Genomic DNA, 25,759 nt, shown 5'->3' on the forward strand with positions numbered 1-25,759 from the left:
TTTCAGTATGGTGACATTGCGAGAGAGACCAGTGGGCGGATCAGGCGCCGGAGAGGGATCAGGCTCGGGTTTAGGGGCCGAGCAGCTCGAGGAGCGAATGAGGGAGTTGATATCCGTCGAGGTTACGCGTAGTATTTTGAATCAGACTCCTGTGATCTTTGGCACGGTCAAGGAGGGTATATTGGAGATTTTGGATGAGTGGCTGGGAGCCTTCCGTACTGAGATGATGGCTTTGATGGGAGTGCGTACCTTGACATTTCGGGAGTTCAGGGCTTGCGGGGCACCAGATTATCATGGGGCTAGGGACCCCATCGCTAGCAGCAGATGGTTGGCTGATGTTGCCAACGCATTCCGTACTAGTCGGTGTCCTGAGGGGGACAAGGTCAGACTCGCTTCCTGTCTTCTGAAGGACAGAGTGAGGGATTGGTGGGAGGAGATTGGTTATGCTTTGGGGGATGATGTTGCGTTGGACGCGATGACTTGGAACGATTTCTCGGCCAGGTTCAGGGCGGAGTTTTCGCCGATTATTGAGGTGCAGCAGTTGGCACGGGAGTTTCAGGATTTGACGCAGATCACTGAGACTGTGGCGGAGATCACTGCCAAGTTCAGGGAGAGGGCTCTTCTTGTACCACAGTATGTCGCAGATGAGGAGATGAAGAAGGCCCGATACCATGAGATGTTGAGGGATGACATCAGGGAGTTCGTGAGCAGATCCAGCTGTAAGACGCTGGAAGATATGATTTCTCGGGCCAGGGAGAGGGAAATTGATTTGGAGCAGATCCGGAAGAGGAAGCCGAATGAGGTTCAGTTGGCCGCGAGTTCAGGCAAAAGGCCCAAAGGATCGGATTCGAGATCGAGGGATTATCAGGACCGCAGCCGATGCGGGAAGTGTGGCAGGGCGCACGGGGGTGCGTGCAGGAGTGGTAGCGGCGGTGAGTCTGGCTGTTTCAAGTGTGGTTGGACTGGTCATTTCAGCAGGGATTGTACTGTTACCACCCCACAGGGATCAGACCTGTTATGCTTTCACTGCAACCAGCGGGGCCACAAGAAGGCCCAGTGCCCCAGTTTGTTTTCAGCAGGACGGGTGATGGCACTTGCCCCTACAACTTTGAGGATCACAGATGGCCGTCAGGGCCGTGCAGAGGCGCCTGCGGTAGGAGGCAGAGCTCTTCAGATGACTACCTTAGAGGCGCGATCAGCACCGGACGTTGCAGGTATGCGATTTCTGTTTTCAGTTCTTTTATTTGTGCATGATTATACTGTTATGGTTCTGCATCATTATCGGTATGAGTATTGTATTTTTGAGCGGTTGATTGTGATCGAGTTATATGCCATCTACATACCTTGGATATCCGAATGGTAGTGAGGGGATGTGCCCTATTGGAGAGGGTTGCATAGGATGCAGTAACTGTAGCATGCTTGGGAGGGACTTGGTAGGTCTCGCTAGATCGGAGTTTTGTAGTGTTAGAGATGGATTGGTTAGATCCCTAACTATGGTAAGATTGGGTTCCTCAGCATATTGATTATGGAATGGTAGCAAGGATTGGGATTTCTTTTTGAGTATTGAGCAACAAGGGGTAAGCAGGATCAAAGTGGGGGAGAATCCTCCGAGTGTGCAAAGGTAGGAGCGCACAAATCCAGAATGAGTGTGCGACCTCCGAGAAGGAAAAGAAGTAGTTCAACATTTGATGGATTGAGGATTTCAGGGTTGGGAGTTTGAGAAACTCCCCATCAGCTAGTGCGTGTGATGGTAATGGCTAGTACGTGGTTAGGAATTCAGGTTGTGGATCGCCTGTAGGACTCGAGGGAGTTGGAATGAGGATCTTGAGAGCTAATGGCACGTGGGTTCCTTCGTATTAGCAGTCAGTGGTGGAAGTGTTGTAAGACTACGGGGCAGCCGTAGCATTCACTAGCAGTCAGCAAATGATGGTGATGTAAGATTACGGGTAAGCCGTATCATTCCTTAGTAGCTTCGTTAGCGGAGTTGGGGCGAGGCCCTTATCTCCTAGTGATCTGATAGGGATCAGGAATGGGTAGTGGATGAGAATGATAGGGAGTTTGCCTGTATAGCCCTAGAAAGGTGAGACCTTGGGAGAGGCCACTCCAGGATATAGTTGGGTGAGACCCGTGGGCGAGGCCCGTATGAGATTAGCAGTGTAGATGAGACCTGAGAGCAGGGTTGCTCAGTAGTATGGTTGGGTGAGACCCGTGGGCGAGGCCCGAGCGAGAGTGATTAGACTAGTGGGACTAGAAGGGTAGAGGCGGGTGGGACCCGTGGGCGAGGCCCGTGAGTTTTAGCAGCGCAGGTGGGACATGGTAGGGACCTTAGTGTCAAGTTAGGGGATCGGGGATCCCAGGATTGTAGTGCCTGAGTGGCAGAATAGATTGAGCAGTTATAGGTGGTCGAAGTTTCTTCGGAAGTCGCTGGGAGCGACTAGTGGTGGTGTTGGGACTAGCTACCGGTGGGAGCCGGTAATCCAGACATTGATAGGTTGGTAGGGACCAGGGTGGTCTCAGTTCACCCGGAAGGCAGACAAGGGATAGCAAAATTTTCAGTCAGTAGTACTGCGGGTAAGCAGTGTATGGTGGAATTCAGTTAGTTGAATCGAGGGGTGCTTGGCACCAAGTTTTGGCAGAGAGGAGTGTCAGTGGTTACTGACGGTAATGACCCGTACTGGATTTAGCGGGTATAATGGATTGGTGAAGATAGGATCTTCACAGTGGCAGGGGAGATAGTTGTTTTGGGGCATCGCCTTGGGAAGGCAAGGGAATCGCGTGATGAAAGAAGGGGTGAATCCCTATGGGTTCAGTTGCAGTACTCGGAGAGTACAATAAGGTTTTCGGCTGAGTAAGTTATGTTTCCAGAATGATCAGGGTCAGAGTTGACCCGAAATGATTATCCGCAAGGAGTGATGCTAGTCAGAATGACCGGGTGGAAGACCAGCGAAGGTAGGCAACTGGTGTTGAAATAATTGGTGGGGTATTGGAGGCAGACCGCAGGCGGTGGGCCATGGCAAACTTCGAGGACGAAGTTTAGTTTAAGTGGGGGAGAGCTGTAACACCCAAAGTTTTGAAGGCCAAGAAAGGAAAGAAAACCCTAAGTTTAGGAGGGACTCGGAAAGTCCGAGCGGGATCCGGGTCGAGGTGTAAGTGACCAACTCGACGAGTCGGCCAAGTGGACTCGGCGAGTCTGGTCTGTGCAAGGAAAACCCTAAATTCGGGACTTGGATCCTATTTAAGCGCCTCATTCTCTCCCATAGGGTTCCTTTACTGCCTCTTTCACCCAGAACATTAAACCCTAGCCGCCATATCCTCTTTTTGAGCCATTTGTTGCCTTGGAAGGTGCATTAAAGCTTGGAGAAGGAATAAGGAACTTGGAGGAGCAAGAAGGGACTATAGATCTGGGATTGTGAGTTCATTATGAGCATTTGGAGGTAATAAACTAGTTCCTGGACCCTTTTTCACCTAGATTTATGTGTGGTTGTTGGGGCTTTTTAGCCATAATGTTATTATTTTGAGTTAGCAGCCAGATCTGAAGTTGCTACTTCATATCTAAGCATATTATGGTCTTGAGAAGCATAAAGTAGCAGCCCTTGATTTGATTATGGAGCCTCCTTGCCTTAAACCCTGGTTTATGGTGTATTTTGCCTAGATCTCCTTCTCTACACGTAAAGTTTGCAACTTTACGTGAGGAATAGGCTTGGGAAGGGTAGATCTACAGATTTGAGTCCCTGCATGACTCAAAAGTCCTCTGCATGTATGAAGGACCGGATGGACTCGGCGAGTCCTTTGAGTGGACTCGGTGAGTAGCTTGAAGATGAGGAGGAACTCGATGAGTGGGATGAACAGCTCGTCGAGTCGGATGAAGTTGGGCATGAACTCGGCGAGTTGGAAGAACAACTCGGCGAGTTGGATGAAGATTGCATTGTACTCGGCGAGTTTGTTCTTGGACTCGGTGAGTCAGGTCGCAGAACCCCAAACCCTTCGAGTTGAGACTCGAATCAGTGAGTCGAATGGAGACTCGGAGAGTTGGACAGGTCAGGACTCGGAAATCGGTAGACTCGGCGAGTAGAGTCGCGAATGGAAGGACTCTGAACTTATGAACTCGGCGAGTCAGTAGGGTGACTCGACGAGTAGTGTTGACCTGGAAGGTTGACTTTGACCAGGAATTTGACTTTGACGAGAGTTGACTTGGTTGTCTTTCGGGGGTCAGTTAGACTCAGTGGTGCATTGTTATTGGTAGCTCGGGGAGCGGGTGGAGCCAGAGTTCAGAGAGTTGCCAGGCAGCGGCTAGTGGGATCATCAGCAAGTTCAGCCAGTGCAGGTGAGTTTCCCTTTATGTGAATGGGTCTAAGGCCACAATGCCGACCTATGTAGTTATGAGTAGAAGATCCGGGGGTTAGCCCTATGGATGGCAAAAAAACCCATACCCAACGGGGAACCCAAAACCCGCACCCGTTTTGACTGGGGAATCCCCAAGTTGACCGGGGATGGGGACGGGGACGAGGAATCCCCAAATAAAATAAGTGGGGATGTGGATGGGGATGCGGATACCCTTAATCCCCGACCCTGGACGGCTGGACCCGCCCTCGACATATATTCATATATAAAAATAATACAGAACATATATTTATAGTACAGTTTATAATACATAAAATTTGATCTAAGTAACCTAACTCATTAGTAATTACTTGGTTGAAATTATATTTTTACTTTTTCTTTTATCTACTTTAAACTCGTGTATATTTCTTTTTCCTCTTTGGTTGATCTATTTTACCTAAAATATCAATTTGATAATTTTTTTCTACTTGATTTTTTATGTATGTATTTAAATTTGGTAGAAAATTTATTTATATTTTTTATGCAATTTATGAGTACTTATATATTTTATAAAATCTTTAAACTTATGATGGTAAAATTGAAATTTAGAGTTTTTTCTTACGTAAAAGTTTGCATGTTAAAAGAGAAATAGAAATACCCGTTTCCCCGTTGGGGATCCCCAGTCCCCGTTGGGGGTGGGGATGGGGGTTTATTCATATTCCCCGATAGGGATGAGGATGGAGATGGGGACTGGATTGAGGATTCGGGGATGGGGATGGGGATTGGGGTCCCTGTGTTCCCCGCCCCCGTTGCCATCTCTAGTTAGCCCTAGGCACAATATGCTAGTATGATATTCGGGACGAGGTCCAATGATAGAGGGCGGGTGCCCAAGGAATGGTTTATGTGATAGTTAATACTTGTTGTCTGAGTGATACTTGTATGTGCCTGGTAGGGAGGTGAGTGTGGGCGAGGTCCCGTGTCTCACCAATAGCAGAGTGTGGATGGTGTTCCATATCTCAGTAGCAGCAGATCAGGGGCGAGGCCCAAGTTTAGGGAAGGAGTGAGGGTGGGTTGGGCCCGTACCTCACCATCAGTAGGAGTATGGACGGGGCTCCATGACTCATCAATAGCAGGACAAGGGCGGGGCCCAGAGATAGGCGAGGCCTTATGACAAGATCCGTTAGTATGTGTTTAGCTTATGTGATGTGATGTGATATGTTTATGTGCTATTATATGTTAGTGGGCGAGGCCCTATGACAGGCGAGGCCTAAGTAAACAGATCTGTATCCAAGCGGGGCTCGAAGCCAGGCGGGGCCTGGAGCGGCGGGGCCGTTGTAGCGGGCGAGGCCCAGGATAGCGGGCGTGGCCCAGTATGTGCAGTATGTGGTTATGCATGGTATGTGGTAGGGTGGGGAACTCAGTAAGCTTCGTGCTTACGGTTTTCAGTTTTGGTTTCAGGTACTTCCGGTAGCGGAGGGAAGAGCTCGGGGTGATCGCATGGCACACACCATAGTTTAGACAGCCTGGGAATGTTTACTCTGATAACGAACATGTATTTTGGAAACTAATGTCCTTTTTTAGTTTTTGAAATGATGAATTTGCTTAAAGTAATGTTTTATTAAAAGAATTTTTTAGTCTTGAATTTTGGGACGTTACAATATAATCATAATATAAAACTTGAAACTATGATAATTATCATTGAAATTGGATTAGCATAATATTACCACATCAAAAACAGATTTTACAAGTCTAAAACAGTTTAGGGTAACAATTATAGTCCAATTCCAGCAACAAAAACTCGAAAATCTGCACACAGGGCCTCCTACTCGTCGAGTGCATGTACCTACTCGACGAGTAGGATGAAGATTCACTAGGACTCGTCGAGTCCCCCCATGGACTCTACGAGTTTGTTGAACAGTTAGCAAAATTTCGACCTTTTCAAGCAGTTTGCATCAAGTATAATGAAAACAAGCCTAGGCATTTTTAGTATATATGAGAAACAAGAAGCTTAATTCTGAAGAGTAGGGCTTTACCCGTTAAGATGGACCAAACAGATAGAGGAACTCGTCAAGTCCATAGAGGAACTCGACGAGTTGAGGCTAGTTGTCCTGATTCTTAATATGGTAGAACTCGACGAGTTGACTCGCTTAATCGTGACTATGAGTAGCCAAGGAACTCGGCGAGTCAGGGGGATGACTCGACGGGTTGGATCGCGATTTCAGGGTTTTGATTTATAGAACTTGGCGAGTTGATGGATTAACTCGACGAGTTGATTCAACCCAGAACATTGACTTTGACCAAAATGTTGACTTTGACCAGGGGGTAAAATGTCATTTTACCCTAAGAAGGATTATCAGTTTTTGACTAAGTGTTATTGTGATAATGATAGTCGGGAGTCGGTGGAGCAGCCGTCAGAGATTCCTCACACGAGACTTCACAGTTAGCTTACGAGGTGAGTTTCCTTCAGCAGGAACGAGTCGAAGGCAATAATGTTGGCACATGTAGAGTATGTGTGATGATTAGTAGCTAAGTGTGGGCGGGGCCCGTATCTTAGACTTGCTTATGATTAGTAGCTAAGTATGGGCATGGCCTGTATCTTAGACTCGTTTATGATTAGTAGCTAAGTGTGGACAGGGCCCGTATCTTAACATTATCTGAGTATGATTATGAACTGGTAGATTATGGTATACTTGTTGTCTGCATGATACTTGTATGTATGTTTAGACAGCGGGGTGTGGGTGGGGGGCCGTATCCCCCACATAGAGGAGCGTGGGCGAGGCATGTACCTCCTAGCCAACTGAGTATGGGTGAGGCCCATATGGTCGTATCTCATAGATAGCTGAGTGTGGGCGAGGCCCATATCTCATAGTCAGCCGAGTGTGGGCGGGGGCCCGTATCTCCTTGAGTGTGGGCAAGGCCTGTATCTCCTAGTTGCATGTTATATGTTACGTGTATGGTATGTGGTAGTTTGGGGAGACTCACTAAGCTTCATGCTTACAATTTTCAGTTTTGGTTTCAGGTACTTCCGCTAGTAAATGGAAGAGCTCGAGATGACTGCATGGCACACACCACAACGTTTTAGCCTGGGAGGATTTACTATGATGTTTTGATATATGACTTTTGATATATCGACAGTTGTTATAATATTTTTGAGACACATGGTTTATGATTTTATTATGATAAATGATACTTATGGTTTTTATTAATGATTAAAAATGAAATTTTTAGACTGTATTTTTGGGATGTTGCATTGGTGGTGTAAGGTTGAAGGGATTAGCTTTAGATCCGGAATTCTCAGTGTTCTTGCAGCCATTTGGAGGTATAAAGTCTATAAGTTTAGTGGCATTTTTGGCCCATCTTGGGACCATTCCTTGGATTGCTCATTGTATGAGGTTATAACTTCAGATCTGGGAGCTTTGTGGCCTCCTTGGGCCTAAAGTTCCAAGCTTTAACTGGATCTAGACCTCCTTCATGTACTAAGTCCCCTAATAAAGCTTTAATGGAGTGTTCTAGCCCTTTTGATGCCATGAATGGACGTAGAGTTAGCAACTTTACGTGATATCTCAACCATAGGGGACCAAATATATAATTTGGGGCTTTAGATTCGACAGGAAGGGGCTAAATATGTTAAGACGTGAAAACTCGATGAGTTTCCCTGACAACTCGACGAGTTGGAGTTGGGTCGGGTTTTCCTACTTTCCGGATACTGAGTGGACTCAACGAGTGGGTGAGATGACTTGACGAGTTGGCTAGGGATTTCCTGGTTTTCTGAACATTGAAGAACCCGACGAGTTGCTGTGGTAACTTGGCGAGTTGTCTCGTGCTTTTCATGATCTTCTGAGATATGAAGGAACTCGACGAGTCAGTATATGCACTCGACGAGCTGGGTCAACATGGACTATTGGCTTTGACTTTGACCATGGTTAACCAAGTTTGACTTCTGAGTGTATTTTGGTAATTTGGGGTTTTAATGGAATTAGTCATATGGTGGTTATAGGCAGTTGAGTTTGGATTCAATTTTATCGGTTCAGCACTACTTGTAAGGTGAGTTTTCCTCGCTATGCTAACAGGGTCGAAGGCACTAAGGCTGAACCTTTTGGATTGTTATCATGGTTATCGCATGATGCTATGTCTAGTGATCTGTTAGATATGTATCCTGGTATATATGATGGTGCTATGTTTAGTGATCTGTTAGATCTGCATCATGGTATGTAGGATGATGCTATGATTAGTTATCTGTTAGGTATGTATAACTGTTTATACATGCTAGCTAGCATTTGATATTTATGTGTTGAATGTGTGTTTGCTGGTGGGTTGAGGCGGTCCTGCTTTGTGCTATAGGCCAACAGACCCAAGGCAGCCCGGATAGACTGAAAGCCCATCAGGGAGTACCAGTCAGGCCGAAGGCCCGAAGAACGGTCCAGACAGGCTGAAGGCCCAGTAGGGTGGTCCAGACATGTTGAAGGTTCTGAGAGTGAGACAAATAGACTGAAGGCCGGTGAGGCGGTCCAGTCATACTGAAGACTTTATATGCATGTTGTTCGTTATGATATGGTTCTGGTTTGGATGACATTGGTATTTTGGGGGAACTCACTAAGCTTCGGGCTTACAATTTGGATTTTGTTTCAGGTACTTCAAATGATCGCGGGAAGGCGAAGGCTTGATCATGCACCTCCTCACATTTTATGATTTTGATTTATGTGATTATCTGATATGAAACTATTTTGAATACATTTTGTAATAACTAATGGCTTTTGGATCTTTGAAAATTTTTTAAATTTTTATGAATTTTATGGATCTTACATTTGCGTACTTGGTCCCTAACTTATTTTTTTTTAATTCGTAAGGTCCCTACTGTTTGTTTTTGTTACTCGCTTGGTTCATATCTTACCTAAAAAGATTATTATTTAAATAAGGAAAATGGTGGGGTAGGTAAGGTAAAGTGAGGGGGTAGCGTTGGGGTGTGTTTATTTAAATAAGTTAAAAAATCAAGGGAAAAATAGTATTTTTAGGTAAGACAGAGACCAAACGCATAACAAAATCAAACAATAGGGACCTTCTAAGTTAAAAAAATAATTTAATGACCAAACACGCATATTATCCAAAACCATAGGGACCATTCGTGTAATTTACTCTAAAAGAAACGTCTGACCAAAGTAATAGAGTGAGGTCGGGCACACTATACTCCCATCTAATAATTCGAGGATCGCGATTAGAAACTTTTGTAGACTGTCCGATTAGCGGGACCAAGAGATGAACGGCCGTGATTCAATCATCAAAGCTAGGGCTCAATCTCGAAGGCTGATCTGATAACGAGGGACATCTTTCTTCTCAAAATTCCCATCTCTATAAATCCTCCATCTCTCCCTCCACCCATCCTCTTTCCCCATTTGAAGCGTTTTCCTGTGTGGTTTTAGGTGCATGTACACTCGGTACATGTAGGAACATGGCGAAACCTCGCAAGCAAAAGAATGAAGAACAGAAAGCTGAGAATTCGGAAGCTGTAGTAAAACATCAGAAACTATGCCTCTCAATAGACATCGAGAAACGTCGAATCTACGGGTCAGTATGTGTTTATATACTTCGTTATCCTGGAATTGTTGGAACACTCGGAATTGAGTGAAAGTCCTAAATTATAGTAGCACGACTTTATACATGACAAGAAACTTCTTTCTTTTGTTTTTTTCTCTCGCAATTGGCCGGATCAAACACACTACTTCGGGTGATGAAAGAGTTGCTTTGGAATGATTGCACTTAGAAAGCTCTATTCTGAAATTAGGGTTAGGTTGCTCAATGAACACGAAGTTTACTCATTGCTCATTATTCTACCTGCGCGATTTTCGTGTGTCCTTATTTAATAGCAATAAAATGTACTTTAATGATAGAACAAGTTACAGGCCATAAAGTATCTGTTCACAGATGTGCAATGCCGAATTTGATACAGAAATTTATAATTCTTCTGTTTGTGTTTGGTCAGGTATACCGAGCTTGAAGTAGTTGTACCAGAGAATGGTATTGTAGGTTTACATGCTGATAATTTGATGATCGAGAATGTGCTGGTGGATGGAGGCCCAGCAAGGTTTGAAATATTTCCTCACTACCAGCAAATGGACAGTGATGACAGATGGTGTTCCGTTTCTTCAGCTAACTCTGCTGCTGATGCTGCGGGTTCAGTTTATGTTTCATGTCTTGAAAGAGAATTAGTCCCTAATTTGTTGATTATGTGCTCTAATGAGGTTGTCAAACCAGTACCAGAGCAGCCAGAACAGATTGTGCATGAGAATGGGACACAAACAGAAACAGAAATACAAACAGAAACACAAACACAAACACAAACATCTGGTGAATCCAAGCAGAATGTGAAACTGATCCATATTGACTATTGGGTAGAGAAGATAGAAACAGGAATACATATTGAAAAAGATATTATGCACACAAATAATCAGATAAGGCGCGCCCGGTGTTGGTTCCCTTGTATGGATGATAGTTCACAGCGTTGCTGGTAAGCATACATTGTTATTTGACTCAATTTGTTTGCATATTGTTGTATTAAATTCATTTTGATGTATATTTTTTTGTTACAGCTTTGACTTGGAGTTCACTGTGGCTAACAACCTAGTTGCTGTCAGCACTGGAACCTTGATGTATCAGGTGAGAAGCAGTTAAAGTAGCTTCATTGCAAGGTCTAACAAATGGCTTTAATGGTTTTTTGTGTAACTTGTTAGTTTTTTTTTTAGTTTAAACATCTTTATAGACTCTTGTATCTGGAGGGAATTCTTGTGACTTTGTCATGTGGCAGTGGCTGGATGTAATTAACATTAATAATAGTGTTCACACATGTCTGTGAATTTCTTTTTGGCATACATGCTGAATAGATCTCATTACCCCTTCTATATGTGTGTAGGCATGTGTTTTTGAGTTCCCTTCTCATGAGTTGTGGATTTTAGTTGACAGTGTGAGGTTTTATTTGATAACTATTGCCTAAAGATGAGGCTTCCTTGGTTCCTACCATATTAAATGACCAAACTGGCATTTAGGTCAGAGACATGCGAGAAATGTATATTGTAAACCTAACTACTGTAATCCAACTACTTGAATGCCTCTCCTTATGTGCACTTTATATGCTTAAAATTTGTTTCTTGATGCAGGTTTTAAGCAAGGATGATCCACCACGAAAAACATACGTCTATAAAATAAATATACCTGTGGCAGCTCAATGGATATCTCTGGCTGTTGCTCCATTTGAAATCTTTCCTGATCGCCATAATAATCTTATCACACACATCTGTTTGCCAGCTCACTTGTCAAAGCTTCGGAACACAGTAGGATTTCTCCATAGTGCATACAGGTTTGCTTGTTTTTTTTTTTAAAAAAAATTGCAATGTAAGCTTCACTTTGATTGGACTTTCTTCTGTTTTGTAATTTCCTGTTTAATTCTGTAACAGCCATTATGAACATTACCTTTCCACCAAATTTCCATTTGGGTCGTACACACAAGTTTTTATAGATCCAGAGATGGCAGTATCTTCATTAAGCTTGGGTGCATCAATGAGTATCTTCAGTTCACAAATTCTTTATGAAGAGAAGATCATAGATCAGGTATGTAATGTTTTTAATGGCTGAACTTATAATCCAATGCAAATTTATGTTGCTTACTTTAATCTTTAATGGTAATGGAACAGACAATAGATACAAGAATAAAACTTGCATATGGGCTTGCAAGGCAATGGTTTGGAGTGTATATCACTGCAGAAGCACCAAATGATGGTAACATACTATACTTATGGCTTTCCATAATTAAAATAAAGTAATGTAATACTGATTTAGTTTCCATTTTTGTTGTTAGAGTGGTTGTTAGATGGGCTTGCAGGGTTCTTGACAGACTCATATATTAAGCAATTTCTTGGAAACAATGAAGCACGGTATAGACGCTATAAGGTATGTCTTTTTTTGTCGTTTTGTTTTATTTTGATATAATTGTATAATATTGGTCTTGATTAAGATTGTTTGATTCATTTGAATGATTTCAGGCAAATTGTGCTGTCTGCAAAGCAGATGATAGTGCTGCAACTGCTTTAAGTTCCTCTGATGCTTCGAAAGCTTTGTATGGAACACAATGCATTGGTTTTTATGGAAAAATTCGCGCTTGGAAATCTGTAAGTTGATCTTATGAATCTAAGGGGCTGTTGCTTATTGACTTAATGGATTTGATGAGTTATGCACTGAACATGGGCATCTATGTTTCTTTAAATATAGCTGTCTTAATGTATCCAAACAATAACCATCTTCTTTTATCCTCCCAACTCCTCATGTTAGAATTGATGAATATTGCAAAATTTGTTTTTGGGATGTAAGGGTAAAATGGTGATTTGGTCTCATTCAATCTAGAAAAGAAACAGATCTTAAGCATACAACACTTCATCCAGACAGAAATCATTGTCCATTTAGCACTTTACCCATATATGGCTTTTAATTTGGAAAAAAGATAAACAGCTCCTAACACCTTGTTTTTTTAATTTCCAATTTAAAAAATTGATAGTGTTACCTTTGACAACTACTTCTTTTGTACAGGTTGCAGTTCTCCAAATGTTAGAAAAACAGATGGGGCCGGAGTCATTTTGTAAAGTAAGATGGTTAGCTTAAATTAATAAAGTATCTTCATTCCACTGTATTATTATTATTTCCTAATTTCTTTTTTTTTTTCGTCTTGTTGGCAACGGCAGGTTTTGAAGAATCTGGTTGCACCTCCTAAAGATACAAGTCGTCCTTTGAGAAGTCTGAGCACAAAAGAGGTGATTGCTTTGACATGAAAGAAATATTATAAATCGATAGTAATTTAAAAATTTTTAAAATGCAGTTTCGGCACCTAGCTAATGAAGTTGGAAATCTTGAACGTCCATTTCTGAGAGAATTTTTTCCCCGTTGGGTGGGTTCTAGCGGTTGTCCTGTTCTAAAGTATGAATTTAAAAAAAAAAAAAGTCTACAAATATTTTTCTAGAAAATCTGCCATCTTTATGGTGATAACATTATTTGTGTCTTTAAATTTAAGGATGGGGTTTTCATATAACAAAAGGAAAAACCTGGTGGAATTAGCAGCATTGCGTGGATGCACATCAACACCAGAGTCGAGTAATTCGAAAGTCGAGTCTGTGAAGCGAGAAGGTGATGCTGGATGGCCTGGAATGATGAGTATACGTGTCCATGAACTTGATGGAATGTATGATCATCCAGTTTTACCAATGGCAGGAGAAACATGGCAGTTATTGGAAATACAATGCCATTCCAAACTTGCTTCCAAACGTTTCCAAAAACCTAAAAGAGGTTCAAAGCAGCATGATGGTTCTGATGATAATGTAGATACAGTTGCCTCTGCTGCAGATATGCGTTCAAAGTAAGTATTATGCCATGTCCATTTATATATATATATATATATATATATATATATATATATATATATATATATATATTTCTTTCTTAAACTATATCTTTCTGCTTTTTTATACGACTATCACTTTGTGATTTATTAGCAGCAATGATTCCCCCTTGCAATGGCTGAGGGCAGATCCTGAAATGGAGTATCTTGCTGAGATTCATTTCAATCAACCTGTACAGATGTGGGTATGTATGTTCTTGTATCTTGTATTCTTTTATTTTTATTTTTATATATTTCTATATCTGAATGTTTTTGAGAATCTATACATAAATGTAAAACCAGATAAATCAATTGGAGAAGGATAAAGATGTTGTGGCTCAAGCACAATCAATCACAGCCCTAGAGTTGTTCCCTCGCCTTCTTTCAATTGTCAATGCTTTAAGTAATCTCCTCTGTGATTCTCAGGTACTCTTTCCCTCTTGTGCACCAAATATCAACATACTTTTTGTTTATTTCTTCTACCTGTCCATTGAAAAAATCTACCCAGTTATAGAATTTTCAAAGTAAGAAATTCTTTTAAAGTACAGTTTTATAGCTGGGCAGATTGTTCAAAGTACAATGCTTTAGTTTTCAGTAAGAAAATTATTAAAGTGGAACTGTGACATTTTCTACCTTGTTAAGGCCTTTTGGCGTGTTCGGATTGAGGCGGCTTTTGCTTTAGCTAGCACAGCATCTGAGGTATTACTATTATACTCGTTTGTATAAGTGACTGAAATACCCTTTCTGAGGTTATTACTAGATTTTCTTTACATTGGTCATTGATGCATCATTTACTTTATTGTTCTTCTAGGAAACTGATTGGGCTGGTTTACTGCATCTAATTAAATTTTATAAAAGTCGAAGATATGATGAGAAAATTGGACTCCCAAAGTAAGTGTTGCATCCTTTATCTGTTTTAAGACATCAAAACAATGTCCAAAGTTTTAATGACTGAAATGCCCTTTCCTAAAGATTAATTTTCTTTTCATGCTCAGGCCAAATGACTTTCATGATTTTGCAGAGTATTTTGTACTCGAGGTAATGCAATGAGGTAGGATGTGTATTGTCAACAATGTCCAAAGTTTTTTTAAAAACACAATATGCTTTCATAATCATATTGATACAAGCAACATATTGAAATAACATTTCAGTTTTTATACAATTGTATCTGTATGTACCATTTTATACAATATTATTAATCTAGGCGAAATCATTTATTGAATTTGTTTAATTTTTGTGGATTGTGATGTCTTGACAGGCTATTCCACATGCTGTAGCTTTGGTTAGAGCAGCAGATAAGAAGAGCCCTCGTGAAGCTGTAGATTTCATTTTACAACTTTTAAAAGTAAATGTTTCTTCCACTATTCCACTTCCACACACATTATATGTTTATTTATATCTTCACTGTCTTTGTTTTTTTAGTACAATGAGAACAATGGGAATCCGTATTCCGATGTTTTCTGGCTTGCTGCGTTAGTCCAATCAGTCGGTGAACTTGAATTTGGACAACAGGTTTGTTGGCATCTCTTTAAATCACATATATTATAAAATTTTTTATGAAAATATTTTGATAATTAAGTTTTTATCTTTTGGCAGAGTGTTTCTTCCCTATCATCTCTTGTAAAACGCATTGACCGGCTATTGCAGTTTGACAGGTGAATTATCATTCCCGTTCCCATTCCGATTCCGATTCTGTTGTGATGATTTTATTCATTAACCCATATTCCATTGGATGGATTCCGCTAGGCTGATGCCGAGCTACAATGGAATCTTGACAGTTAGCTGCATTCGAGCGCTTACACAAATCACATTAAAGCTTTCAGAATTCATCCCTCTTGTAACAACCACATTCCCTTCACTCATCCTAACTGCCTCATGATTCATGAACTCGCTTTTTTTTTTTTTTAATTTTTTTTTCAGGGTAGTATCATCGACTTGATTAAACCCTTCTGCTCTCATAAAACACAATGGCAAGTCCGGATTGAAGCATTCCGTGCACTTCTTGACCTCGAGTATCACCTCAAAGGAATTGATGCAGCATTGACTTTATTCATTAGATATTTAGACGGGGAACCTTCACTAAGAGGTTTTTCTTTTTTTCTTTTTTAAATCAACTTTCCACCTTTTAGTAATACCACATTACGTTTTTAGATTTTAATAATCTTTTTTTTTCACAGGGCAAGTAAAGCTAGCAATACATGCTATGCGGTTGTGCCAGATCAGCGGCGATTCCGATTCCGATGACGACCACGGAGTCGTCCGTGAAACCCTCGTGGCATTACTCCGTCTTCTCGAGAGTCCATCAGCATTCAATAACGTGACACTCCGCCATTACCTATTCTGCATCTTACAAGTCCTCGCTGGAAGGTTCTAGAAACATCAACATCCTTCCTTTTCAACAAACTTTTTATTTTTTTTCCTTAAGATTATAAATTTTATATTTCAGACCACCAACACTTTGTGGAGTTCCAAGAGACGAAACATTAATCAAAGGCCACACGGAAATTTGCAATGAACTAAAAAACTTCTTTGCTGCCATTGTTAATCAATCCAAGCCTCCTCCAGAACATTCTTTAGATACTCTTACACCTCCTGATGATGGTTTCGTTTCCGTACCCGAAACAACCGCCGAACCAATTCCCGATAACGATGGAATCCCGCCACTGGAATTCGCAATTCCGGATCCACCAAAAGAAGAGAAGTACAATTCCCTCGTTGCTGAAAACGTGGTAATTCTTGATTCTTCTGAACCTGTTAAAGAACCAGATACGGTTTCAAATAGTCAAGAAAGAAAGAAACCGGTGCTAAAAATCAAAATGAAGCAATCTTCGGCTTCCAGTAGAGCCGAAGAAACCGATAATGTTCTTCCGGAGAGATCTCAAGGCGGCCATAATGGCGGTGATCTTGGGACGAGTAGCTCCGTGTCCGTGTCGGTTGAAGCACCACCGCCACAACAAACACAACGAAACTCCAACGAGGGTACAAATGTAATTAACCAAAACCTTGAGGACGTTAATTCATGCCATGATGTCGGGTCACGTGTCACCGCCAGTATCGGTAGTGCAAAACTAGCGGTTGATGGTGAGGGTGATGCGCTTTTGAAAGAACTACAGTGTACGGCTGATTCGAGTAAAGTTCAATTGAATGATGTGGATATGGACATAGAAATGGAGAAGGAAAATCCTAGTAAATTTATTAGTCTTCGAGTGCTGAATGAAACCGATGACGTGTCGTTGATGGGACCCGTTTTGGGTAGTAAAGAGAAGAAGGAGAAGAAAAAGAAAGATAAGGAAAAGGAAAAGGAAAAGAAAAGAAAAAAGAAAGATCATAAAGATGATCCCGAGTATTTGGAGAAGAAGAGACTGAAGAAAGAAAAGAAAAGAAAGGAGAAAGAATTGGCTAAATTGATGGTTATTACGTCTTCTTCGATAGAGCTGAAAAATAAAGAAAAAGTTAGAGGAGAGGAGGTGGGGCCCGTGGGACAGCTGACAAATGTTGCGACCTCATTGGAGGATGCGGGGAAGCGGATTGAAAAAACAGGAGGTACGACTTCAACGCATAAACTTAAAATTAAAATTAAAAACCGAACATTGAGTAGACCTTGAGTATGAGTAAGTAGTAGTGGTAGTAGATGTATTCTTTGTAGAATTGAAGTGTTGTTTTGTAGGAGTGTATACCATGTTTATTGAGAGGGAAAAAAAAGTGGAAAAGAACGGAAAAGTAAAGAAAGAGATAGCAACAAGTAATGTGTTTCTTCTCCATTATACTGTATGTTGTATTGTGTTTGGCACATGAGACAATATTTGCAATTTATTGTCTCGTATGCCAAAACATGTTTGGATGGCTGATTGGTATTTTTGACTTATCTTCTTGCATACATATCATCATAAAAGCAATTGAAAGTTATTTAACTACTCATCATCATGTGTTATTCATTTTCTTGTTAAAAAACTTACCATTAAGAAGAGCCACTCCACTCCCAATATAATACAATGAAATGATTTTTTAGTATAGTGTGCTTTATTCATCTTGCCACAACAATAAGATAAGAAAATGATCACATAACTTTACTATATAGTATCCATCCCAATATCTACCTAACCACTTTATGAGAATCTTTATCGCCAATGTTTTCCATCTTCTTCATCCAAAGCCTTAAAAATATATCCAAATTTAACGACCCAAAAACCAATTCAAGATTGAAATCCAAATAAGATTGTCCATCCAATCTATAATCAAATGCATATGAGATGTTTATACTGCTCAATTTCCAAAACCCTCAAGATGATGACGATCATCAGATTTACCAACGACTACCGCTCCCATCTCTCAAGGTCAAAAATGTTCTTGTAAAGCCTAAAGACCCAAAACAGCTAGGGTATTATCGATAAAGAAAAAAGTATTTGCAATAAAAGTATAATGAAACGATAATGTGAAATAATTGGCTAGCCCTACCTCATAAAAAGGCCCCAACCAAAAAAAAAAGATAAATAAAAATCCAATATAAATATATATTAACATTTTCCCTCAAACTCATAATGTAAAATTTCCGACTTCTCTGGCGATATTTAATATGTAGAAATGTAATATAACAATGGGAATGAATGTGCTAGCATATGGACACTCATGAGCCATATACTATATGGCTATCTTTCATAGTTTCGAGAGCTTTTATCTTTGTTTTTATATTTGTAGATGATGATGACACAATTTCACTATAAATTTTAGAGAAGAGCCATCATTTTTTACAAAATTAATAGATTGCAATATCATATATAATCAACACTTTGTAGATAAGAAACAACTAATACAAGCTCTTTAAATATGAAAAATCTCACTTTGGTTTTAGTTTCTTTATCATCATTTTGTTATTATTTTTTCCCATCATTTGGGCTTACAACTCATAGTGAAATAAACTTTATTACGACTATCATGTTTGTTTCACCGATTCATTTTCTCATTATTCAACTCCTCAAAATCATCGGTAACCCAAGTGATATAACTAGTCATCCTTATCATGTTAGCTTTTCTTCGTTGCAAATATTGTGTATCAAGTTTACCCAGGTGATAGGACTAGCCAACCTTAACAGACGAACATCTTGGAATAGACCATTGTGTTCTCTTTGGAGATGAAAAGTCATCGGAATCGAGAAAATCTTAATTATAGAACATAAAATGTATTTTTGAACATTATATGCAATATATTAATCCAACGTGTACAAAAATAAAAGGGTAAATTCCATAAAAGTTACTAAGTTTACATAAAAAATTGAATTTGACATAACGTTATCTTTTGTTTTAAATTGGATGCCTGCATTTCCAATTTGTTACAATTCTAACAACTTGATTGGTCAATCCAGTTGTCTGCTGACATAGTATGACGACATGACAATTTTGGTGATATGGCGTGCCGACGTGTCAAAAATAAAAAAAAAGTCACAAAAAATACTAAATTTTCATTTTTTTCAATTTTGACATTAAGTTTATTATTTTATTTTTCAATTTTGATACTCAATTTTTTGTTACAGATTGATGATCATTTTTTTTTTCAAAATTTGATGACGTGACACCTTTTTTTTTCTTCCAAATTTTGATGACCATCGGACCCTCATGTTCCCGAAAGCACATTAACTTATCTGACTGTGCACTCCACACTTCTTAATTTTTTTTTTTAAATTTGAAAATGATCAACACAATCGAAAAAGTGATGTTCGATTGGAACAAAAAAACGAAGTCTCAAAATTAAAAATAAAAATAAAAATAAAACTTAGTGTTAAAATTGAAAAAAAAGTTTATTCAATTTTGAAACGTTAGCGTGTCATGTTATCAAAATGACACATTATCGTGCAATGTTTGCAGGCAACCATGTTGACCGGTCGAATGACCATAATTGTAACAAATTGTAAGCACAATGGTCAATTTGAGACAAAAAATAACACAATGTAAAAATTGAATTTTCGTATAAACTTAATGACTTTTACGAAATTTATCCGAAATAAAATGACTGAATATGATACAAAAAAATCTTTAATTGTCGATGATATTATTTGAACATGTTATATAATTTATTAATCAAACATATCTGTATCTATATACAAAATATAATTAACCATATACAATTACAAAATTTGATTGAAAGTCATATATCATTTTTCAAATTCCGAAGATATTTCAAGAAATACTTGGGGGACTCATGTTGTAATTTAGTCTAAAATTTATCAGCAAGGTGACAGGTGGGCGGGCAATCGCATCAAAAGCGCGCGTCTCTCCGAGCCATCGCAACTTCTTTTTCCCGCCCAAACCCCCCAAAACCCTTACATTTCTTCCAAACCCTAACCTCAAAATTTGTGTTGTTGCGATTCTCTACATCCTCATAAGCCCTAGCTTAGTTCTTCCAATTTGATATCGTTTTTTTTACTCGCGAAAAATCGAGCATGGATGGGGATTTGCAAGAACACAACAAGCTTCCTGAGCTAAAATTAGGTAAAAACATTATATCTCAGTCTCTATATACTCATTCGATTCAAAAGATATTAAACGTAAAATATGGTATGATAGGTAATGGTTGTTTACCTTAAGAACCGGATTGACGTTTTGTTGTCTTCTGCGTATTTGGCTTTTTGTAGATGCTAAACAAGCTCAAGGGTTTCTCACGTTCTTCAAGAAATTACCTAATGTACGTGTTTCTAACTCCTATTATCTTATTTTTCTTAGAAGCTGTATAATACAGTTGATATAATTTTGTCTAAAACCTAATTTTATTGTGCAGGACGAGAAGGCCGTTCGCATTTTTGATCGACGGGTCAGTCCTCTCTCTCATCCTCAAACCCTGTTCTAGAGTTTATTGAGGTGAAGGAAGGAGAAGAGAAAGAAAGGGAAGGAAAAGGAATAGAGTGAATCCTCCATTTCCTTTCCTTCTCATTCATCTCACTTTTTGGGGGATAGATTAAGGGAAAAACTGCTCCACTTTCCTTCTATTTCCTTTTGTTCTCTCCTGAAATGAAACTCGATATCACACTTAATTGTCTTTCCTTTCCTTCCCCTTTTGAACAAAAAACACAATTTTCATCATATTTTATCTCTACTTATCATCTACTTCCTTCATTTGGTATTGTGGGTTTGATGAAGATGATGATTTTTTATATCTATAATCTACTTACACACAAATGGGAAAAAGTTTATATTCATTTGCCTCATTGGGTAACACTTATGTTTTTGTTTTTCTGTTCAAGTTCATTTCTAATGTAAATAAGGTTAAATCTTTACAGGATTATTTCACAGCACATGGTGAAAATGCTTCATTCATTGCAAAAACATATTACCATACAACAACAGCTCTAAGACAAATTGGCAATGGATCCGATGCAGTGTCTAGTGTATCTGTAAGCAAAAACATGTTTGAAACAATCGTCCGTGACCTTCTTCTAGAAAGAACAGATCATAGTCTTGAACTATACGAAGGCAGTGGCTCAAACTGGAGATTAACAAAAAGGGGGACACCTGGCAATCTTGGCAGCTTTGAAGACATCCTTTTTGCAAACAATGATATGCAAGATTCTCCTGTGATTGTTGCTTTACTTCCAAACTTTCGTGAAAATGGCTGCACTGTTGGTTTGGGTTATGTTGATCTTTCCAAAAGGGTACTTGGAATAACCGAATTTCTTGATGATTCCCACTTCACAAATGTTGAATCTTGTCTAGTTTCTCTTGGTTGTAAGGAATGTCTTTTACCTACCGAAATCTCCAAGTCAAATGACTGTAAACCCTTATATGATGTCATGTCAAAATGTGGTGTGATGGTAACTGAAAGAAAGAAAGCTGAGTTCAAATCAAGAGATGTGGGACAGGATCTTGGTAGACTGGTCAAAGGTTCTAATGAACCAGTTCGTGATCTTGTTTCCTCTTTTGAATTTGCACCTATGGCTTTAGGCGTGTTGCTATCGTACACCGAGTTACTCTCTGATGAAAACAACTATGGAAACTATCAAATAACTCAATACAATCTTGACAACTACATGAGATTAGATTCTGCAGCTATGAGGGCATTGAATGTAATGGAAAGTAAGACGGATGCCAACAAGAATTTTAGTCTTTTTGGTCTTATGAACAGAACATGTACAGCTGGCTTAGGTAGAAGGTTACTTCATTTATGGCTAAAACAACCTTTGTTAGATGTCACAGAGATTAATAAAAGACTAGATTTGGTTCAAGCTTTTGTGGAAGATACTGGTTTTCGTCAGGTTTTAAGGCAACATCTGAAAAGAATAGCTGATATTGAGCGATTAATACGGATTATTCAGAAAAAAAGAGCTGGTTTGTTGCATGTTGTCAAGCTTTATCAGGTGATTAGTTTTTGGGTTTTAATTTCTTTATAAAATTTCTTGTTGGGTGAATAACGATTGTATGTTTAACTGTTCTTTATTATGCAGTCAAGCATCAGAGTTCCATACATCAAAAGTGCAATGGAAGGGTACAATGGTGAATTTGCATCACTGATAAAGGAAAGATACATGGATCGCCTTAATTTTTGGACTAATGATGAACACCTAAGCAAGTTCATTGGTCTTGTGGAAGTTTCAGTTGATCTTGATCAACTTGAAAATGGAGAATACATGATTTCACCTGGTTATGACTCTCAATTATCAGCACTAAAAGATGAACAAGAATCACTAGAACAACAAATACACAATTTGCATAGAAAAACAGCTGATGATCTTGATCTGGCTCTTGACAAGGGTTTAAAGCTGGATAAAGGCACACAATTTGGTCATGTTTTTAGAATCACAAAAAAGGAAGAACCAAAAGTGAGAAAGAAGCTTGCTGCCCAATTTGTTGTTCTTGAAACCCGAAAAGATGGTGTAAAATTTACAAATACTAAATTAAAAAAATTAGGAGATGAATACCAAAAGATTCTTGAAGAATATAAAAGCTGTCAGAAGGAACTGGTAACCCGTGTTGTTGAAACAGCAGCTACTTTCTCTGAGGTATCTACACTTTACTGTATCATCTTCCTTCTATAATGGGCAAAATGGTCATTAACAAATCTTTTATACAGGTGTTTGAGGGTTTGGCTATGTTACTTGCTGAGCTGGATGTCTTGCTTAGTTTTGCTGATCTGGCAGCTAGCAGCCCCACCCCTTATACCAGACCAGAAATCACACCTTCGGTAACAATTTTACACTTTTCTCTTTTCTTTTCTCTTTATGTGGTAAAGTTTTCTAAAGATATGTTTTAATTACGATTTTGCCCTTGACAGGATACAGGCGATATTATATTAGAAAACAGCAGACACCCTTGTGTAGAAGCTCAAGATTGGGTGAATTTTATTCCAAATGACTGCAAACTTGTAAGATCTCTTGCAATTTAGAGAGACCATATTTCTGGTTTAAAAAAAAAAGTTGGACCGATTTATTATTTAATTTTTTTTGTAAATTACTAGGTTAGGGGAGAGAGTTGGTTTCAGATTATAACGGGACCCAACATGGGTGGAAAATCCACATTTATACGGCAGGTATGCGTTGATTGAATTTAGTTTTTATTATTTGGTTGGAGATATATATTTTTTTAATTTTTTTTTTTGTAATTGTTTTTACAAGGTTGGTGTGAACATTCTTATGGCACAAGTGGGTTGTTTTGTTCCCTGTGATAAAGCTTCCATTTCCATCCGTGATTGTATTTTTGCTCGTGTTGGTGCTGGTGACTGTCAGGTAAATTACCTTTTTTACAAAATTTAATTTGATAGAAATTGAGAGGAAAAGAAAATTAAAGCAAATAGGTAAAGGATTTGTACAACATCTTAATGCATCAACTTAAAATTTTGGCTTAACCCATTAAGTCATTATGTCCGGATTAAATAAAAAAGAAACAAACATATATAGTTGTCTTGTCCTGATTTAGTTCTTAACCCATTATGCCCATTAAGTAAAAAATAAAACACTCCTGAATCTTGAAAATATTTTGTTTATTCTGTGCTACACAGTTGCGTGGAGTTTCTACCTTTATGCAAGAAATGCTGGAAACAGCTTCAATTTTGAAAGGTGCAACTGACAAATCGCTAATTATTATTGATGAACTGGGTCGTGGAACTTCAACTTATGATGGATTTGGTTAGTTTTTTTTTTTTTTTTTTTTTTTTTTTTTTAAAGAGTTGTATGCATAAATTTGTGAAAGATTGATTTATTATATATATTAATATTAATTTCAGGTTTAGCTTGGGCTATATGTGAGCACTTGGTTGAAGTGATAAAAGCACCTACTCTATTTGCTACTCACTTTCATGAGTTGACCGCATTAGCTCATGAAAATTCTGGTCAAACTTCCGGCATAGCAAATTACCATGTTAGTGCACACATCGACTCATTGAGCCGAAAACTAACAATGCTTTACAAGGTTAGCTTAATACTTTTAACACTTTTCTATAAAAAAATACATTTTTCAAAATTAAAACTATAATATTATTTTCCTTTTTCAGGTTGAGCCAGGAGCTTGTGATCAAAGTTTTGGTATCCATGTGGCAGAGTTTGCAAATTTTCCTCAAAGTGTCGTATCTCTTGCCAGAGAAAAAGCTGCTGAGCTGGAGGATTTTTCGCCCCTTTCTATTGTATCAGATGAACCTGAACATATGGTAATTACAGTTTTAGTCCCCGAGTATAGCTGATTTGTGCAATTGCCTTTTAATTATTTGATTTTTTTTTTTGTGTAGGTTGGATGTAAGCGTAAGAAACCATCAGAAGAAGATGACGTGGCGATAGGTGTTCCACGGGCCCGCCGGTTTTTGAAGGAATTCTCGGAATTGCCCCTTGACAAAATGGAGTTAAAGGAGGCTTTGCAAGAAGTGAAAAGGTTAAAGAATGAGATGCTGAATGATGCAGGCGACTGTAAATGGCTCAAACAATTCCTTTAGTTATGCTTATGTTATGCCTACCTTCATTCCTCTTCATTTTGGTAATTACCACTTTTGCCCTCGATATCCGGTGTTTTTCTATGGGCACCTTACCATTACATTATTGGGATATGCTATGTTGGTCAAATTCGTTTTGTTTGGAGTAGTTTTGTTAAGAGGAGGGGTGTCTTTGTTAGTTAATAGTTTCAGATGGACTAATTATGTGGTTTTCAACAAGTATATATAATAGTTGAAGCAATCCTACGTTTCTATGGAGCATCCACAATAGTTGGAAACTCTTTCTTGCTATATTATTTGAAAAACTATATTATTATAATAATAATATAGTTATTCGAATACAAAATTTTAGGAGGTTGTATGTATTAAAAATACATTGTTTTTATATCTTTCAATTTATGTCCAAAATTTTTCTTATAGTCGTTTACATAATCTAAATTAAATCGAGTTGTATTTTTTTTCTTTTGGTAAAACATAACCTAGTGACTCTGTTACTTCTCAACTTAAATCTTTGGGTGAATTCATAAGTTGGTTTATGTGGTGTTTGTTCTTGTTATTAAATAAATAATAATAATAATTTAAGTTCACAGTTACTTGTATAACATTTTGGAAAACTTATTTGATTCAAGTCTTGTTATGAATGGTTGGAAAGACGCAATATTAAACCTGATGTTAATAAACAAATAAGGTTGTTAGAAATAATCTACTCATTCGAAAAGATACTGTCTTAAAGTTATGAAATATAATCTTATACTTCTATACTAATTTTATTTTGTTTATAGGTATATCTTATTCGGTTAATGCATGTACTATCTGTACAAGTACACTCATTGCACTTTAGATGTCACTTGCTCAAGTACTCATTGTGTCCATCTTAAAGATGAAATGAAACAAACATGTTAAATGCAAAATAGTAAGAATTTCATGCTCTAATAGACATAAATAATAGAGGTGGGTATAAATAATGTTATAACTTTATTCAAAACCCTCTCTTTCCCAAACTTTGTATTTCGAAATTCTGTATTTAAAACCTTGTATTTAAAAACCATTATACATAGCTTTTTGTTTGAAATGTATTTTTGTTATAAAAGTTGCTTCACAACCCTGTAGAATTTCAAGCGAGGTTA

General features: G+C 38.7%; 2 protein-coding genes across 3 annotated transcripts; both read left to right on the forward strand.

Annotated features, from left to right (window-relative positions):
- Positions 1-9,648: 9,648 nt before the first annotated feature.
- Positions 9,649-17,597, forward strand: LOC111915653 (transcription initiation factor TFIID subunit 2). 2 transcript variants are annotated; one of them, XM_023911295.3, is made up of 24 exons: positions 9,649-9,882; positions 10,298-10,822; positions 10,905-10,971; positions 11,469-11,668; positions 11,766-11,919; positions 12,003-12,087; positions 12,167-12,258; positions 12,351-12,476; positions 12,892-12,945; positions 13,044-13,112; positions 13,178-13,275; positions 13,370-13,711; positions 13,848-13,938; positions 14,036-14,158; positions 14,375-14,431; positions 14,544-14,623; positions 14,728-14,770; positions 14,991-15,077; positions 15,155-15,244; positions 15,329-15,387; positions 15,479-15,569; positions 15,653-15,818; positions 15,910-16,099; positions 16,179-17,597. In XM_023911295.3, the coding sequence occupies exons 1-24, from the start codon at positions 9,767-9,769 to the stop codon at positions 17,335-17,337; spliced, it is 4,164 nt and encodes a 1,387-aa protein (XP_023767063.1). In that variant the 5' UTR covers positions 9,649-9,766; the 3' UTR covers positions 17,338-17,597. The 2 variants fall into 2 exon arrangements, with proteins under 2 accessions (XP_023767063.1, XP_023767064.1); XM_023911296.3 differs by having other exon boundaries at positions 13,851-13,938.
- A 2,371-nt stretch (positions 17,598-19,968) lies between these two features.
- LOC111915654 (DNA mismatch repair protein MSH2) lies at positions 19,969-24,893 on the forward strand. The gene is made up of 13 exons (XM_023911298.3): positions 19,969-20,215; positions 20,359-20,408; positions 20,502-20,534; positions 21,001-22,074; positions 22,162-22,716; positions 22,788-22,898; positions 22,989-23,078; positions 23,172-23,243; positions 23,329-23,439; positions 23,712-23,838; positions 23,937-24,121; positions 24,204-24,356; positions 24,435-24,893. The coding sequence occupies exons 1-13, from the start codon at positions 20,167-20,169 to the stop codon at positions 24,633-24,635; spliced, it is 2,811 nt and encodes a 936-aa protein (XP_023767066.1). The 5' UTR covers positions 19,969-20,166; the 3' UTR covers positions 24,636-24,893.
- The last annotated feature ends 866 nt before the right edge of the window (positions 24,894-25,759 follow it).

The sequence above is a fragment of the Lactuca sativa genome, chromosome 5, assembly GCF_002870075.4.
Source record: "Lactuca sativa cultivar Salinas chromosome 5, Lsat_Salinas_v11, whole genome shotgun sequence".
Taxonomy (NCBI): Eukaryota; Viridiplantae; Streptophyta; class Magnoliopsida; order Asterales; family Asteraceae; genus Lactuca; species Lactuca sativa.

Excerpts from the sequence above, each read along its gene's own strand:
- LOC111915653 (XM_023911295.3), top strand. The coding sequence starts at position 9,767 with ATGGCGAAACCTCGCAAGCAAAAGAATGAAGAACAGAAAGCTGAGAAT. Across the intron at positions 11,669-11,765 it reads TTTCTCCATAGTGCATACAG|CCATTATGAACATTACCTTT; the intron begins GTTTGCTTGTTT and ends ATTCTGTAACAG. Across the intron at positions 13,712-13,847 it reads GCTGCAGATATGCGTTCAAA|CAGCAATGATTCCCCCTTGC; the intron begins GTAAGTATTATG and ends GTGATTTATTAG.
- LOC111915654 (XM_023911298.3), top strand. The coding sequence starts at position 20,167 with ATGGATGGGGATTTGCAAGAACACAACAAGCTTCCTGAGCTAAAATTA. Across the intron at positions 20,409-20,501 it reads TCTTCAAGAAATTACCTAAT|GACGAGAAGGCCGTTCGCAT; the intron begins GTACGTGTTTCT and ends TTTATTGTGCAG. Across the intron at positions 23,440-23,711 it reads TTGGTGCTGGTGACTGTCAG|TTGCGTGGAGTTTCTACCTT; the intron begins GTAAATTACCTT and ends TGTGCTACACAG.